This window comes from Squalius cephalus (genome assembly GCF_949319135.1).
Source record: "Squalius cephalus genome assembly, chromosome: 5".
In the NCBI taxonomy this organism is placed as follows: domain Eukaryota; kingdom Metazoa; phylum Chordata; class Actinopteri; order Cypriniformes; family Leuciscidae; genus Squalius; species Squalius cephalus.
Genome location: NC_137126.1, coordinates 39,486,864 through 39,505,456, shown reverse-complemented (window position 1 = coordinate 39,505,456; position 18,593 = coordinate 39,486,864). Strand labels below are relative to the sequence as shown.

Here is an 18,593-nt window from a genome sequence, read left to right as displayed (position 1 = left end):
ACCTATTTTATAGTAACGTTAATACTTTACAATAATAAGGTCCCGTTATTCCTGTACTTTTTGTTTAAAACACCGATTCGTTTACAAACGAAACACTTTACACACTTGATTCGAGCAGATGAATATGAATTCGAACGTATAACTCACTCTAGGTTTATTATAAATCTTTGATTCAACGAGCTCGCCATCTCCACCTCTATGGAACAGCTCTGGCAGGTCACGTGATCTCGCAGAAGCGCTCGCCGCCAGTCAGAAAGATTGAACAGCTTTGCCTTCATCCAGTCGAGTGTCGAGCGTCAGGGGAGTGAAGCGCGTGAGAGCTCAACACCAGAATCATGGCAACCGCAACAGCAGGTGAGAATATTCTGCTTTCATTTTTCACAAACACTTGTAAACCACAATATCACACGTTTTCTTTACTTATTCACATTTAATAATTAATTTTCTACCATTCTTCTGTTCCGGCTAGAAGTCGAAACCCGTCAGAGATTGCTGCGAAACGTGAAGAAGGAGGTAAGTGATAGTAAAAACAAATAAAGCCAAGCGATCATTAGGGTGAAACGCCCTTTTAAAATGTGACTCATATTTCAGACATGTCTACAAAATGTGTGATAGTTAACCAAACACCGGAGTAACCTTAGGCTATATCTAAAAGAAACCTGCGAAAGCAAAATAAGCATATCTTTATTCGATTTAATTGTTTGTATAGTTGTTGTTGTTGTACTGTGCAAAAATCGGCGCTCCCACAGTCTAGAGTAGCCTATATAGTGAATTATTTATTTGGTTTTACATGTCTATTTTTTCATGAATATGCTACAGCTGTTTATCATTTTCCCCATCATGCACCTGTCAAACTTAATACCAGCTTTTATCATACTATGTATTTCTTTGCAAAGCATATGTCTGTATTAATAAAATAGTGAGGACGAGTAGTTTTGCAATAATTAGGCTACATTATTATATTTATATCTTGTTTTAAAATAACACATTTCGGAATGTGCCTTTAATATACAGACATATGTTGTTCAGGTGCTACTATTTATTATCGTCCACATCTCCAGTTAACAAACCAGAAAAAAACATTCTATAAGCACTTTCTACATGTTTAAACTGCCCATCTCACTCCTCAGACTGACTGAAAAATAGCTGTGTTTGTTCATAGATTATCTTCTTTTGGAAATGTAAAATTCAGCTTAAGGCTCACGGCATCTTTTGATTGATTTGTGCTATTGATTTTAGGCCAGTCCACAATTTGCATTGTATTGTCTTTGCCTTTCAGTCCTTTCACTTGATTAATAGGTTTCAATAATCCTTTTGGGTTAAGCAGACATGCATGTATGTAAGTCTATGGTTAAGCATTTGCTCAATGGATGAGGTTTTGTATATGAATTTGGGTGTGAATTTGAAGATGATTTCCTAGTATTTGCACATGCCCTGTACGGATTCTAATTTGATTTATGGTTCATTATTATGTTGTGATTGCAGTCACTGGTGTACTTATCAGTCCTGTGTGGCAGCGACTCACTCACTGATACTGTGGTCAATTTCTGTTTTTAAATGTAAAACTCTTATCTTTGTGCCAAATGACAGATTATGATCCATCCATGCACCAGCCTTGTTTTCATCATGTGATGCCCAAACGATGTGAAATTATAGTATAGTTATGAGAAAAAATTCCAGTTACAAGACTGAGCATTTGCTGTCCGTCTATCAATGTCAATTTTACATCTGTGGTGGCTTTTTTGCAAAGGGCATCTCAACATGAGGTTCTTGGCAGTCAGAGCCTGGTCCATAATCTGCCATTGCATTGTGTCTCAGTGTATCCCAGTAGATGCATAAAATGACATTTTGGCACTTGAAACACATTATTATGATGACTGAAACAGCCAATCAAGAAGAGTGGAGGGAGGTGAACCCTCACCCTGCGCCGTATGGTGCTCATAATGAAAATGTTTTCTTGATCCACCACACTGTGTTTGCAGCAAAGCTTCCTGAAACCTGCCACTTCGAGAGTCATTTGGCATTTGCAGTGCATGTTTACCCTTTTGCAGCTGTTAACTAAAATTACGGTAGACCATTATTACAGATATTACATTGCTGATATGATGAGCATAGGCAAAGCAACAAAAAGGCTCATCCTGTGTCTTGTCACTATCTGTTTGTTCTCTCTCTCTCTCTCTCTCTCTCTCTCTCTCTCTCTCTCTCTCTCTCTCTCTCTCTCTCTCTCTCTCTCTCTCTCTCTCTCTCTCTCTCTCTCTCTCTCTCTCTCTCTCTCTCTCTCTCTCTCACACCTGTGTTGACACAAGCAGAGGGTCATGCGCAGAAAGCCTTTCCACACTACCCAGCAGCCCACCATTTGTTTACCTTTCTCTCTGAGCTTCCTTTAACAAAGCTAGTTTAATCCATTGCTTATCAGTATCCTCAAAGAACCTCTTTATCCATCTTGAACTGAATTATAGCTATTTTTTCTACTTTATTTTTATGCCAAGTTATTTTAATGCTATGAAATCTGGTGTTGAAAGACTTTAGACTTAGACTGTATAGATAGACTTTAGATATACAGTAGTGAAGACTAGATGTTGTGGCAAATCGTGAGTTTTGATAGATATCTGCAACCTTTTTTGTATTTTATGCAATGGTTTGAGGAATTCTGTGGGATGTATGTATTGGACAGATGGTAAATGTGTTGTAAATGACAGGTTCTACAGTAAAGTAAAACAATTTTATGTTTGATAAGCATTTCTAAGACTTTCTCAATGTTCATGGCAGCACTGAAACCCTACATCATGTCAATATTGTTTTTGTGCTTGATTAGCATTTATTAAACAATAGATTGAATAGCCATAGAGTCGGAGTCTAAATAATATTTATTAAGTGATTCTAGAGATTTTAACAATACAAGATTGAACAGAGAGTGTAATTTTTAAGGGGTCACAAAATATTCAGCCTTAATTAAATCATGTAACATGCCTCATTATTTTCAGGAACCAAAACAGACAGTTTTTCAGTAAAACATAGCAAAGAAGATCAAATCATACTGCTTTTACTCCTGGTTATATATTTCTATGAAAAAAAAAAAAAACATCTGTTAGAGTCCATCAGCCAATTAATCTCTGTGAGCAGAGATGTTGTTACAAAACAACTCCGCAAGATGTTATTTCAGTGTGTGCAAGAAACACTTAAACCTCATGCCAAATATCAGCAAACCAAAAAAGCTTAAAGTGTCGAGACACTGAGAATCATTATACCTAATGAATTTGTAAGTGATTAAACAAAAGCCTTATTGCTGATGTGGTTGAGAAGAACTATTAATAAATGTGCTGTATTTGGACAGGACTAGCATCTCTGAATACCAACTCCAGTTGAATCAAACATTGGTTAACAAATAGCCATATGCAATGTTTTGTTTCATATTTGTAGATTCTATTAATTTACAGTTGCAATCAAAATTATTCAACCCTCATTGCAAATCAGGTTTATTGGCAAACTTTACAGACTTTCAGCTGTTTGAAATACACAAATCAATCAAAAGTAATTGAAATGGCTCAACACAACAAAAGTTTCAAGTGTGGAAGTGGGCATATTCAGATGCAGCAAATGACTTGCTTTTTTCTTAAAACACAGGGGGCAATAAAGGAAAATTCAGAGCAAAGCTCTGCACCTGATACAGATCATCAGCCCATTAGGAGAGAGGTCTATTAACTGAGCCCAGTGTGTCAGATAAGAAAGACATACAAGATGTTCAGTGCTGAGAAGCCCATTCAGGACCAGGATCGAAAACATTTTTTTTTTTTGTTTACGGAGAAAGGAAAGGAGGGAATTTTGGTAAGGGGTAATAACTAATTAACTGCTTTTCTGCTAAATTAACCTACAAAGATAACGATGGGGTGAGTTGAATTTATTTGTAAGAAGAAGTGAACCGCAGAGTGCAACAAGAGAAATGATACTAGCAAAGCTGCAAAGGAAATCGGGTTGCCTTGGACAACAGTCAATTATATGGTTTTGTGGTTATGCAAATATATATTTGGCTGCAGTATGCCACAAATGACTTATCAGAGCCGTATAATAAGGCATTACAAGGGCAAAGCTGTTTTTAGTGTAGCAGATAAACGACTAGAGAATATCATTTAATGTTTAGTAATGGAACAGTTCCATCAATAATCAGATCTAAAATATGTACATGTATCCCCTTGTAGTAGTAAAGTAGTCCAATTTTAGATAGTGCTTCAAGATATTTGTGATTGGTCCTGCTGTGCATTAACACCATGCATGTATGTCTCATGGGAAATGTTTGAAACCTTTTCCCGTAGAGCCATATGGATCGTGGACTGATTTAGATCAACACCACCCACAGAGCATCTCTAAGGATGTGAAACTTCAACTATAAATTTTATATATACCATGCAAATGCTAACTTTTCATTGTGCATTTCTTTTTTCAAAGCTCACTTTGGCGTCATTTCAATGTTTTGGTCTCTCTTCAGCATAACTAAATAATTAGCAGCTATGTGATACTGTATAATGCATTTTGCTATGTGCACAATTGATTTGCACGCTTAATATGATTTAATAACGCAGCATGTGGCATTTTTTTTAATGGTATTTTATTGCTCCCAGGAGGTTGTTGTGGTGGACAGCATCTAGACCTAGATGGCACATGATGATAAATATAATATCAATAAAAAAGGAGGTTTGGGCACTGGCACCGGGGAGGATGCTTTCCAGAGCGCTGGGAGTCTTTCTAGGTCAGGCTGAGGGTGAAGTAGCAGATTGTAGCATCAAGCACATTGGCATGTTCACACCAAGTGACCAGTTATATAACTATAACAATAAAGATATAGTTCTAAAAATCGTTATAAAATTATGTAAAAGAATAGCAGAGTCTACACCACAACTATAACAATAACGGCACAGAGAAAGAATATCGTTGGAATCACTTTTTGTATTTTTTTCAGCTGATGAATGATACCAACATTGACAGCCAATCAGAATCCATCCTTTTTTAAAGAGCTCGAGCATTTAAAGCGACGGTCGACAGAACTGCAGTGCGCTTAGAATAAACAGAAAGACATGGTCAGCTGGTCTGGACGTTAATGTACTTCTCGTTATAGTTATCTTTTGTAGTTATTGTCCTTGGTGTGAACAGGCCTTAAAGGGATAGTTCACCCAAAAATGAAAATTAGCCAATGATTTACTCAGCCTCAAGTCATCCTAGGTGTATATGACATTCTTCTTTCAGACGAATACAAACAAAATTATATAAAAATTGTCCTTGCTCTTCCAAGCTTTATAATGGCAGTGAATGGCTGTTTCTGTTTTGAAGTCCATAAATCTGCATCTATCCATCATAAAAGTGCTCCACACGGCTTCGGGGGGTTAATAAAGGCATTCTGAAGTGAAGCGATGCGTTTGTGTAAGATAAAAATATCCATATTTAAAACTTTATAAAGTAAAATAACTAGCTTCCGGCCAAACGAACAAGTCTAAAGCGCAACTTATGCGAGTAATGTGATGTACTGCTGATATTTATACTACGCAGAGGCGGACAGAGTACACAGCTACATTACTTGAGTAAAAGTACAGATACCCCTTGCTAAATTTTACTCAAGTACAAGTAAAAGTACTACAGTCAGATGTCTACTTAAGTAAAAGTACTAAAGTACTTGTTTTTAAAAGTACTTGAGTATCAAGAGTACAAGAGTACATTTTCTAAATATTGCATTACTACTGCCACAGTGCTTACATTGGTAAACACAGCAAACACTTGAAGCGAAAACTATCATTAACTTGTTCAGAAAATTGAAATAGTCTGGCGAGGTGGGGCCACGGCTTGGCACATTCTCGGGATGCGATATTTTTTTTCCCAGGATGGTAGGGGAAGACTCATGAATATGCATTAAGGAAGTCATCCCTGATTGGTCTGATGACCTACCCCTAACCCCACCCCTAAACCTACCCGTCACTGGGGGTCTTATGACCTCCATAACCCTGCCCCTAAACCTACCCGTCACTGGGGTTAAGACCAATCAGGGATGACTTCCCTAATGAATATTCATGAGTCTTCCCCTACCATCCTGGGGAAAAAAATATCGCTCCCAGGATGGACCTGCTGCGTCTTCATCCATTGTTTCGTCCATGGTTTCTTCTCTTATCTAAATCTGACTATGGAGTTGACTTTGGCGGAAAGCTGAAAGTGATTGCTGATAGGCTGTCCCAATCAGTGGCGCCTGCACAATCCAATCACATTTGAGAGGGTTTCCGAGATGTTTCTTTTTTCCTTTTTTTTTTTTTTAGAAGAAGTAACGGGTACTCACAGTTATGGATAGAAATGTAGTGGAGTAAAGAGTACAATATTTGCCATTCAAATGTACTTGAGTAAAGTCATGAGTACTCCCCAAAAATGATACTCGAGTAAAGTACAGATCCCTTAAAATTGTACTTAAGTACTGTACTCAAGTAAATGTACTCAGTTACTGTCCGGCTCTGATACTACGTCATGAAGCACTACACTACTTCTGGCGTCACAAGTTGCGTCATTTTTGCTTTAGGTGCAAGTAGACTGCGTTTGGCCGGAAGCTAGAATTTTACTTTGTAACTTGTTAAATATGAATATTTTTCTTACACAAATGCATCGCTTCACTTCAGAAGGCCTTTATTAACCCCCCGGAGCCGTGTGGAGCACTTTAATGATGGATAGATGCACTTTTATGGACTTCAAAACAGAAACAGGCATTCGCTGCCATTATAAAGCTGGGAAGAGCCAGGATTTTTTATTTATTTAAATAACTCTGATTGTATTCGTGGACTAATTTTCATTTTTGGGTGGACGATCCCTTTAAAGAATGGCCTTCGGTTCTAAAGTATACAATTTTTGTGTTTTATAAACCGTGGCAGCAGTAAATGTCAGATAATGCTAATATTACATAACACCAAATGAGAGTCCTGTGGATTTGTTGTCCTTTGACAGCTTTGAAGTATGATTGGGACTGTAATTGCTTTCATTGTGTGAATTTGCCTGTTCTTACGGAGTAGTGTAATAATCCACTCAACCTCTTAGCCTTTCAATTCACACATTCGTTCTCTCTGGGTGATGAAGCGTGGTAATATGTGGCAAATCATTTTTGTGCTGGTGGAATAAATAGTGGCAAATGCCATTGTCGGAATTGTTCATCGGGGTCTGCGTAGAGTTTAAGCAACAGTTTAATGTGGTGCCAACACATTTGGGAAGTAACTTGGCAACCTAAGCTGTGAGACTTTCCATGCTATCTCCATGGAAACCTTTTTCATGCTGCTGAGACATCAGGGAGAGCTGAGCTCCAAATAGACCCCTACAGTCACACACACACACACACACACACACACACACACACACACACACACACACACACACACACACACACACACACACACACACACACACACACACACACACACACACACACACACACACACACACACACACACACACACACACACACACACACACACACAGAGTCTCTACAATGCAAACTGATTGATTGATAAGAGTTTAGACACCATTAGTAAACATTTATTGTTGAATTTATTTGCTCTTATCGCATCAGTGATCTTTAATTCAGCCATGGCAATGCACTCACTGATGTATGAATGTTGTTGTCTTTTAGTTTTTTGGTATCCTTAAAATATTATCTCTGCTGACTAAATTATCAAAAGGCTCCAGAGAGTAGAGTAGGGATGGTCCAAACAATAATTTATTTTCTTATACTGATTGCGGTAACAGAAGTCCGAGTATCAGCCTAGTGACTAGTTAAGTACAAATGTTATATCAGTGATATAAAAAAAAAATCTTGATAAATTTAGAATATTTATAGATCTGTTTATTTATAGTTTGGGCGTGGTAAGAATTATTGTTTTTGAAAGAAGTCTCTTGTGCTTACCAAGACTGCATTTAATAGTATTGTAAAATATTGTTACAACTTAAAAAAAAAAAAAAAAATATATATATATATATATACAGTGAGGAAAATAAGTATTTGAACACCCTGCTATTTTGCAAGTTCTCCCACTTAGAAATCATGGAGGGGTCTGAAATTGTCATCGTAGGTGCATGTCCACTGTGAGAGACATAATCTAAAAAAAAAAATCCAGAAATCACAATGTATGATTTTTTTAACTATTTATTTGTATGATACAGCTGCAAATAAGTATTTGAACACCTGAGAAAATCAATGTTAATATTTGGTACAGTAGCCTTTGTTTCACCAGGTTTGCACACACTGCAGGAGGGATTTTGGCCCACTCCTCCACACAGATCTTCTCTAGATCAGTCAGGTTTCTGGGCTGTCGCTGAGAAACACGGAGTTTGAGCTCCCTCCAAAGATTCTCTATTGGGTTTAGGTCTGGAGACTGGCTAGGCCATGCCAGAACCTTGATATGCTTCTTACAGAGCCACTCCTTGGTTATCCTGGCCTGCTTCGGGTCATTGTCATGTTGGAAGACCCAGCCTCAACCCATCTTCAATGCTCTAACTGAGGAAAGGAGGTTGTTCCCCAAAATCTCGCAATACATGGCCCCGGTCATCCTCTCCTTAATACAGTGCAGTCGCCCTGTCCCATGTGCAGAAAAACACCCCCAAAGCACGATGCTACCACCCCCATGCTTCACAGTAGGGATGGTGTTCTTGGGATGGTACTCATCATTCTTCTTCCTCCAAACACGTTTAGTGGAATTATGACCAAAAAGTTCTATTTTGGTCTCATCTGCCCACATGACTTTCTCCCATGACTCCTCTGGATCATCCAAATGGTCATTGGCAAACTTAAGACGGCCTTGACATGTGCTGGTTTAAGCAGGGGAACCTTCCGTGCCATGCATGATTTCAAACCATGACGTCTTAGTGTATTACCAACAGTAACCTTGGAAACGGTGGTCCCAGCTCTTTTCAGGTCATTGACCAGCTCCTCCCGTGTAGTTCTGGGCTGATTTCTCACCTTTCTTAGGATCATTGAGACCCCACGAGGTGAGATCTTGCATGGAGCCCCAGTCTGAGGGAGATTGACAGTCATGTTTAGCTTCTTCCATTTTCTAGTGATTGCTCCAACAGTGGACCTTTTTTCACCAAGCTGCTTGGCAATTTCCCCGTAGCCCTTTCCAGCCTTGTGGAGGTGTACAATTTTGTCTCTAGTGTCTTTTGACAGCTCTTTGGTCTTGGCCATGTTAGTAGTTGGATTCTTACTGATTGTATGGGGTGGACAGGTGTCTTTATGCAGCTAACGACCTCAAACAGGTGCATCTAATTTAGGATAATAAATGGAGTGGAGGTGGACATTTTAAAGGCAGACTTAGGCTGCATTTACACTGCAGGTCTTGATGCCCAATTCCGATTTGCTGACTATATCCGATTTTTTTGACGACCCGCTTACATCATCTTTTAAAAGTGACCCGTATCCGATATTTGCATTTACACTATACACTGCCAAAACAACCAAATGTAGACTTTCTGGCCCGGAAAATTAAAAAACATCTCGATATGCAAATGGATGCAGAAGCAGACAAAATTATTACAGTGATGCGTGGATCGCGATTATATCCGCGGGGGCTCTGCAGATAATCCGCGGATCGGGCGGGTCAAGTAGAGGCTAATAAAATAAAAATAACATTCGGATTAATTTTGGGTGGGTCGCGGGTGGATAAATAAATCATTATTAATGAAAATATTGAATACATTCTCTAAAATATGAGCATGTTCCATTCCAGTTTAAGTTTCAAGGGAGTAAAGCCTGTTTATGCCATTAAGAAAATTTAATTCTGTCAAATAAATTTTGTTTTAAAATGTTCATTTAAAAGCGCGCATCAACCGTCGCCTCGAGTCCGCTGTTGAAGGTGACGATCATCCATTTATCCTCACGCGTAACAACACATAAGAATAATAACTTTGACCATCGGGTGCGGATACTTAAATCAGAGAAAATTATTGGTGCGGGTGGATTATTTATTTTTGGTTGCGGATTCGGGTGACGTTGGAGCTCATCCGCGCATCTCTAATTATGCAGTGTTTTGCTTTCCGCACTATTCAGCAAAAAAAAAGATCAGCAAAACATTGCTCTCGTAAGGTGTAGAAAAAATTACTCCACTGTGTTGAGCCTTTGTCCTCCATCGCACCATTAATAATGTGATCGCAGTAGTTGTCCACCTGAGTTGATTTTTAATGACGTATGACTCGCATTTACTGGGGAATATCCAATTTGTCTGCTTACATGGCACACGCAAATACACGTATCCGATTCATATCCGATTTATTACCACATATGAATGAGGCCTGAATCCGATCTGAGAAAATCGGAATTCATGTGTTTTTTTCCTGCTTACACGTTCACCGGTCATATCCGATCTGTGCCACATGCGAGGAAAAAATCGGAATTGGGTCACTTGAACCATGCAGTGTAAATGGGGCCTAACAGGTCTTTGAGGGTCAGAATTCTAGCTGATAGACAGGTGTTCAAATACTTATTTGCAGCTGTATCATACAAATAAATAGTTAAAAAATCATATATTGTGATTTCTGGATTTTTTTTTTTTAGATTATGTCTCTCACAGTGGACATGCACCTACGATGACAATTTCAGACCCCTCCATGATTTCCAAGTGGGAGAACTTGCAAAATAGCAGGGTGTTCAAATACTTATTTTCCTCACTATATATATATATATATATATATATATATATATATATATATATATATATTTTAATAATTATATCTATATATCTATATATATCTCAATTTTAATAATAATATAATATAATATAATATAATATAATATAATATAATATAATATAATATAATATAATATAATATAATATAATTATTAAAATTTAGATTATTCCTGTGATGGCAAAGCTGAATTTTCAGCATCATTACTCCAGTCGTCAGTGTCACATGATCCTTTTGAAATCATAATATGCTGATTTGGTGACGGAAAAAAATGTGGAATAGTGTGCAAGTTGTATCCGATTTAATGGTTTTTCACACTATTTTGAATTGTCACTAGATCCATTAAAAAAGGTCAGTTTTGGTGTCCGTATCAGTCCAGGTATCGGATTTGTGTATCCCTGTAATGGAGAGCTAAACTTCTCATTTGTTTATCTTTGTATCGAGTCAGCCACAAAGTAAGAGCTTTCATGAACTTCTAACCTCCTGAGAGATGCTCTGAATAGTTCATCAACAAGACTGCCTGGCATGCTGTCCTTCAGCTCAACTCATCAGTCCAGCGAATCTTTCCTCTCTCTCCTCTTTCTAGTGTATGCAGACTCCCAATTGGCTGTATTGGTTAAATATGCATGAAGCATGACCCTATACCATTCTTCCACCTCTACTGAAGCTTCACATTTTGTAGTATCATTCAGGTCAATAGCATGAAGCAAAGCACCACTAAGGATGATATCGACTGAAATTTCTCTCTTAAATTGTCTTTCAGATGTTGCTTTACAGTATTTTTACAAGGGAGAGAAAAAACTAGTCAGTGCATCGGACACAGATGTTAAAATTTCAAACCAGCCTTAAACTTTTCAGTAGAATTTGTGCTTTGGCAGCATCATAATCTTCTTGGTGTCACAAAACGTGTGCCTGTTTCTAAAAATAACAGGCTTTTGTTCTGTGGTTGTGCTTCTAATCTGCACCTTTGTGAATCACACTGATCTGTCGTGATCTGTTGAGTCCAAGTCATTTGGTCTCTCAGCGAAAGTGTTTCCTTTACATACTTCTTTCTCCCTCTCTGGAGGTATGGATAGGTGTGATTCAATAGTATGGAGGAGGAGAAACATTTACCTCCAGTGTTATGTATAGCGCTCAGCTCAGGTGAGTCATACATGGTGTTAAACTCTTGAGGTTAATTTGATTGGAACAGAGTTAAGCTGCTATGTTTTGAAAATGAAATAGAACGTGAGAATAAATCAATACACTGGATTAGATTTCACCATCGGTGTCAAGCATGTGGATGTAGGAAGTCTTTTTTCAATAAGTAAAGCACTTTCAAAAATCGTAATCAGAATAGTCAACATTAATCTCTTGTTTTGACTTGTTTGAGATTAAGTAGTTTGTTAGAAGTATATTTTTTATGTTTTTTATAGTTTGATCTGGGATTTTTAAATGCCAGATTTTGGGAAATAAAATGCCAGAAAGACCTTGACTCTTTCTCAGGACAGTGGGGTCACACCGAATCAACAAGTTTTGCTCTGAAGAGCTTGTGTTGTCCTGCTGCATTAGTTATGGGGAAATGGAAGAGAAGGTCAGGGAGTAAATATCAGAATCGGAGTACACCCACAGACTGAATGCTGAAGCAGGATGCTATGATAAGAATCCTCCCTTGTCTGGCTTATGCTACTCTGAGCAATGCCCGAACTTTGTATTTTGAGCACTACTTGCGTTGTTTTTGCCTCTTCGCGATGACTCGCTTAGTCCTCATTTGTAAGTCGCTTTGGACAAAGGCGTCTGCTAAATGACTAAATGTAATATATGAGGACAGTAATTTTCTCGCTCGTTCTCGATTTTCTCGCTCGTTTTAACGCTGTTAATACTTTACCTTACAATAGTAATTGATTCTGGGTCATCAGGTTTTAAGATTTCAAACTGCATATTTGTAAACCTTAGGTTATTGTTCTGATTTGCATACTTACAAGCTGAGTTACTTTGATTTCACAAGCGCAGCATATGACAAACAAAATGTGATCAATTTTAATAGCTGTTCCAAGGAAAAATTGGATCTCTTTTATATCTAGATTAGACTGCAATGCAAATGGCGACTTTTCCTTAATTCTAAGATTTTTGTGTTTTGAAAGAAGCCTCTTGAGCTCACCAAGGCTGCATTTATTTGATTAAAAATACAGGAAAAACAATAATATTCTGAAATATTATTGCACTGTAAAATAACTGTTCTTTTTTAATATATTTTAAAATGTAAGCTAATTTATTTCTGTGATGGCTAAGCTAAATTTCATTGTCGTCACATTATGCTTCAAAAATCATTCTAATATGCTGATTTGCTGCTTAATATTTTTGTGAAAACCATGTTTTTCATGAATAGAAAGTTCAAAATAACAGCATTTACTTGAAATAGTTTTTAAAATATCAATTTTATGTTTCATTGTTGAATAAAAGATTTAATTTCTTCAAAAAAAAAAAAAAAATCAAACTGACCCCAAACCTTTGAATGATAGTTTCTATAATATGCAAGGGATTTCAGTAGAAGCATCTGAGAAAAAGCTGAAATGTAACTGAGAAATCAATTGAAGTCTCCTGATCTAAGAAAGGATATCCTTTTGAGCAATATATTTTTCCTTTGGGCTTGAAATGTTACCACGTAAAGCCATCCTGGTTGTTAAAAACAAGGCAAAAAACAAGGAAAACTGGAGAATCTGGCATTTTGGCCCTAGTATTGACTCTTTCTTTCAGATGTTAACACTGAAAAGTGCATCACAGTTTCTACAACTGTGAGAAGCGTATACATATTTCATGAGGCAAGCCTTGAGGCGAAACAGGAGGGAACTTAACCCCTTTCAAAATTACAAGTGTAAAACATTGCTTAACCCAGGGTTACTTTCACATCTCCTGCCCGCACTTTCATGTCATGTCCAATGTATCAACGGAAGAAACCCACAACAGGAAATTTCCATTAGCCACTTCCTGAAGCCAATCAGCAGGCTAATTTCTTTCAGCCAGACCCTTCCATACTGGAAAATGTTCAGAGAAGCCTTTATGCACAAGTACATGTGTGTTTTAGTGTCATTTTATCTCTCATTGAAACTAGGCCAATAATACATTCTGAACGCATGCAAATGCAGTTTACCTTCACTTAAAGTTACTTAAACACCCACAAAATCTGACATGATCATCTATTGAATGTGTGTTTCTTTGTATATATGTGTGTGTGTGTGTGTGTGCAGTCTATCCAGGACATTATAAAAAGTGACATTTTATTTGAATGATTTCTACTGTTAAACCACCATCCACAGTCACGATGAGAAAGTGCTTTATACATAAATCACGCATGCTGACTCTCAATTTCTCCTTTTCCTCTTTATAGTCAGGGGAGATGAGTCATGCATTCTTCCTACTCACCACGTATACACTCTCTCCTTCCTGTCATTTATTGCAGAGGTTTTTGTTTTTTTTCCCCTAGCTTTGAGTGTTTGATGGCACTAATGAGGATACTTGTTAGAGAAAATATATTCATAAGCTATGGAAGAAAATGAATGACAAATGTATTTGAAACAACAAAGCTTATTGAATTGCATTCATTTAAAAAAAAAATCCATTGCATTAACTGTTTGCTTTTAAAAATGTTGTTGCTCGATTTTGTAAAGTGAAATAAAATAGACCGAAAATTACCTCAGAATATTTTATAATGAAAATATGTGTGAAATGTTTTTAATTGAAATATTCACAGGTTAAATATACGACCATGTTGAATTTCAGCCCATAAAAATGCAAGCCCTAAAAATACACAGATTCACCAATAATGGGAACATCCACAATGTGTTAAATAAGCTGTACAATGTTTGCAATAATTCCTCATGCTGTATCCATTCAGCTGACTCAGTCAGTCTCTGCTGTGTCTCCATGTCCAACACAGGTCAAGCAGATCATGGAGGAAGCAGTCACAAGGAAGTTTGTTCATGAAGACAGCAGCCATATTGTCTCATTCTGTGGTAAGTCAAATATCATTGAACCATTTAGCTGAAATGTGTTAAAGGGTAACTCAACCCCTGGTCAGAGCCTGACTCCACCCACTGGCAATATTTGAAAAATGCTGGAAAAGTGGGCAGAGCCCAGCGGAGATAGAGGGGACGAACAGAGGGCGGGACTGAGCGGGGGGCGTGCACCTGAGACTCTTTTCAATAGCGCGCGCTCTCTGTAGGCGCAGATGAGTTGCCATATGAAAACGACTGACATCTCTATCTTTTCATACAGATTACATAAACAGAGAATATTTGTTTTCGTTTTGAATTAGATAATTGAATAGCAGAGACTTAAATGTTTATAAAGATATATTGCTCATGCCTGGGTGAATAGTATTCGCTGAGTTTTGTTTAAGTTTAGAGATGTGCTCCAGAAAAAGTTAATGGAGACGGAGAGGCAGAAAGCACACCCTGTTTATTTTCTTTACTTTACAAAAGCACAATGTTTTGTTTCGATTGTAAGTGGACACATAAAAAAATAGACATTTAACAGTATGACCATAAATGACGGAGTATTTTAAGTCTATTTTGCTGCTATGTGAAAAAATCTAGCAAAACGCGCCGGCGCGTTTGTAGACACCAGAGGATTAACTTTGGCCTAATAGGAAGGAACATAAATTGTGACTAAAAATATATGCTCGCTCACATCAAGACGCCGCTGCGGTGGTGGAGTCCATGCAGGAGGAGCAGAGTTTGGCACTGTGTCGCTTTTCAGCGCGAGCAGTGCTGTTGCAACTAGCAACACTACACCTACGTCACATCTTAACTGTACTAAATACAGATAAAGCTAATGCTAAAAATCTACACTAACTTGAAGCTATCCTAACTGATGCAATACTATGCTACTAACTAACTATGCTTCTAACAATACTACACTAACTGCGAATTAACTGCCTAGGCTACACGAAATATTTTCAATACTCGCAATTCCAACTCCTGACTCGCTACAGTGGTTTTGACGGAACAAGATGCTTTTATACCAGGGGCTGCCCAGGGCGTGGTGAGCTTACGTCACAGGGTACCACAACATAACAGTACACTTAATAATAACACTAGGCTACTACAATGTACCTAATTAAATAACATCTTGTACATCTTTAGGTCTAAAAAAAAAAAACATGTCTGTGTGTGTAAATTAATCTACTAAACAAACGTACTGTACTTAACGGTATTTTTAATAAACACTACTACAATGTACCAGATTAAAGAACATCTTTGTACATCTTTAAGTCTAACAAAAAATAACGTCAGTGTGCGTTTGTGTCTATGTGTGTATATTCTTAATCAGAGTCACAGTTCTGACAGATGAATGATGCTGGTAATCTTGGAGTGCAGGCTTGATGGGCCCAGAAACTGCATAGTGCACATTTCATACATTCAGTGTCTTTCTTTCTTACTGTAAGATATGAACCGTACAGTAATCCGACAACATGTAAGTAAAGGTGTTAATTCTAATGCAGAATCTGTGATCAGTGATTCTGATATGTAATGATTAATGTACAGTCAGACGTTCTTTGTCTCATAATTGTTTATTGCGGTTTATGTCAGTAAATTAAGCCAGTGACTAAACGATCAACTTCACATTGTTTCTCTTAGTAGCATGAAAATAATCTGTTTATTTAAATTATATGATTAATTTATATGATTAAATTATATACAGAAAGCAATCAAATGCTCTGTTTATAATCGCTGGAGCTTTCAATCACATAGCGCAAGTTTATCACCAAAACTCACGTTATAATCAATGACTTTGTCTACACTGCACAACAAATCTTTTATTTGCATTGTGTTTTCAGTTAACACAGCATTCAAATCAGAACACTAAAATCAGGGTAGAACATTTCTAATTATTACCATTTTTATAAACAAGTCATACTAACATTCATAATACATTATAAGTGATAACAAAATGCAGTTCATGACCACTTTAAAGAGATGTAATTTTTCATTTTCATGGGAGACTCTGGGGATCAGTAGTGTTTCAGTACTCGCCAAATGTTGGGCAGCATGATAGTTTGGCTAATTCCCAGGTAGAACATTCGACATTTAATTGTCCGTGGAAAGCGCCAAGGTGCATTAATGTCAGAGTGGGAGTAAAAGGAGAAGTGTCATGTTTATTGAGTGTAGATTAACATAGAGTGATAATTCCAACATATATAGACCAGTAAGTGAATGTGTGATCGAGCATGCTGCAGTAAGTGCTACCCACTGTTTGTGAGCAATAAATCTGTCCACGTAATAAAGTTATCACTCTTCCACACACACTGACACACACCTTCTCCGTTGCTGTGCAAATTTACATCAAGGTACCGTAACATGATGTTTAATGATCGAGCAGTGCGTAAACAAAATAAATGAGTAGTCATTAATAATGCAGTTTCTGGTCATATTCACCGTGTTGGGTGAAGGCTTTATTGTCCTGTCCAGCTTTATATTCACATTTGCATTTTACATTTCTAAACAGCTTTTATTTCTCGTGCGCAGGGAGTTGGCGCACTTTTTCTATCATTTTGCGAGCAAAGATGGAGTTGGTGATGAAGAAAAATGTCACATTGCATAGAAATATTTCACCCAAAATGCCATTTTTCCCGTCGATAACACGCATGCAATTGCAAACTTTGCACAAGAGTTACACAGGTAAAGGAGTCTCAAACCACAGTCAATTATTCCCTGAAGGTGAAAGCAAAAACTGACCGAGCTTTTGGCATCTGACGCTGCACGACGCATTATTTCTTTCATAGACAACGAGAGCGGAATCTACCTCAGTGCTGAACACTAGCTATATCAATTAGGCTATCTTAATTTATTAGCTTAATTCTTTTGTGGACCATACAGTAATGACAGTGAAAAAATTTAGAAGAATGTTTCTTGTTAAATGTTAAAAAAGATTTAGGCCTATTTAAAGCTGCATTTGACTTTCATCGATGTGTATTATTGTGCTGTGTTTGGACCTTTAAGACTGTTATTAGGCCTATATAATAATGTTATTAATAATGATAATTTGTAATTGTATTGTTATTAGTGTCATTAAAATGTTTTGTTAATGTGCTATGGAAACAAAACTAAATGTTCGCTGGCGAACAACGATGCCATGCTGAGTCCGTGCTGAAACATTTTGTTATAATTCTGCTGCTCCAGATCCACCCCAGGGTTTCAATTTCTCACTCTCACCCAGGCATCTAGTGAATCCGTGCTCTCCCGTAATTCTAGCGTGTCAACATTCATTTTACATTCCAGTAAACTCCTCTGATTTTGTTTTGTTGGTAGTGTTTAATCCTTTTCTGCTGATTATTGAACTTGAATAGCAGAGTGACCAGCTGTGTCGGTGTTGTGCCGAATTTCAACCCCTGCCAAATTATTACCCCCCTACCATTGATAGGTTCAGGATTAGTTGTGGGGGAGGGATTAGGGGAGGGATTAGGGCTGGGGTTAGGATTAGGCGATTAGGTACTGACGAGGGGGGTAATAATTTGGCAGGGGGTCTAAATTCGGCACATATTATTTCCTATGTATAAGAAATACATAGGAAATAATAGGTTAGCAAATGAGAGAGTTGTGCGTGAGCCCGTAAATTTAAGATTTGTCGGCTTTGAATTCTGCTTTGCGATCTGGTCACCCGATTATCAGCAAATTTAACAATGTTCCATTAGTTATTCCATATAGAAAGCTTGAATTGTCTACTTTTAAACAGAACAATTCAAAACGAAAAGAAACTGACTAGCCTAGGCTACTCTCTACGAAAACATGGAGATTTATTTTAGAGAATAATTGCACAACCTGTTCGATATGCTATAATTAAATAAACTAATCGAATACTCATCCCTGCATGGAATCTCTTGTGTCTTTTACCAAATCTTCACTCACGTCACACCCATTTTCGAA

General features: G+C 37.5%; 1 protein-coding gene across 2 annotated transcripts in view; it reads left to right on the top strand.

The window, feature by feature from the left end:
• The first annotated feature begins 262 nt into the window (after nt 1–262).
• sgsm1a (small G protein signaling modulator 1a) overlaps nt 263–18,593 on the top strand; it is a 43,388-nt gene continuing 25,057 nt past the window's right edge. For both annotated transcript variants that reach the window (XM_079873103.1, XM_079873102.1), the window contains exons 1-3: nt 263–354; nt 470–513; nt 14,606–14,681. In XM_079873103.1, the coding sequence (XP_079729229.1) occupies nt 336–354; nt 470–513; nt 14,606–14,681 (139 nt within the window). In that variant the 5' untranslated portion in view covers nt 263–335. The remainder of the gene's footprint in view (nt 355–469; nt 514–14,605; nt 14,682–18,593) is intronic.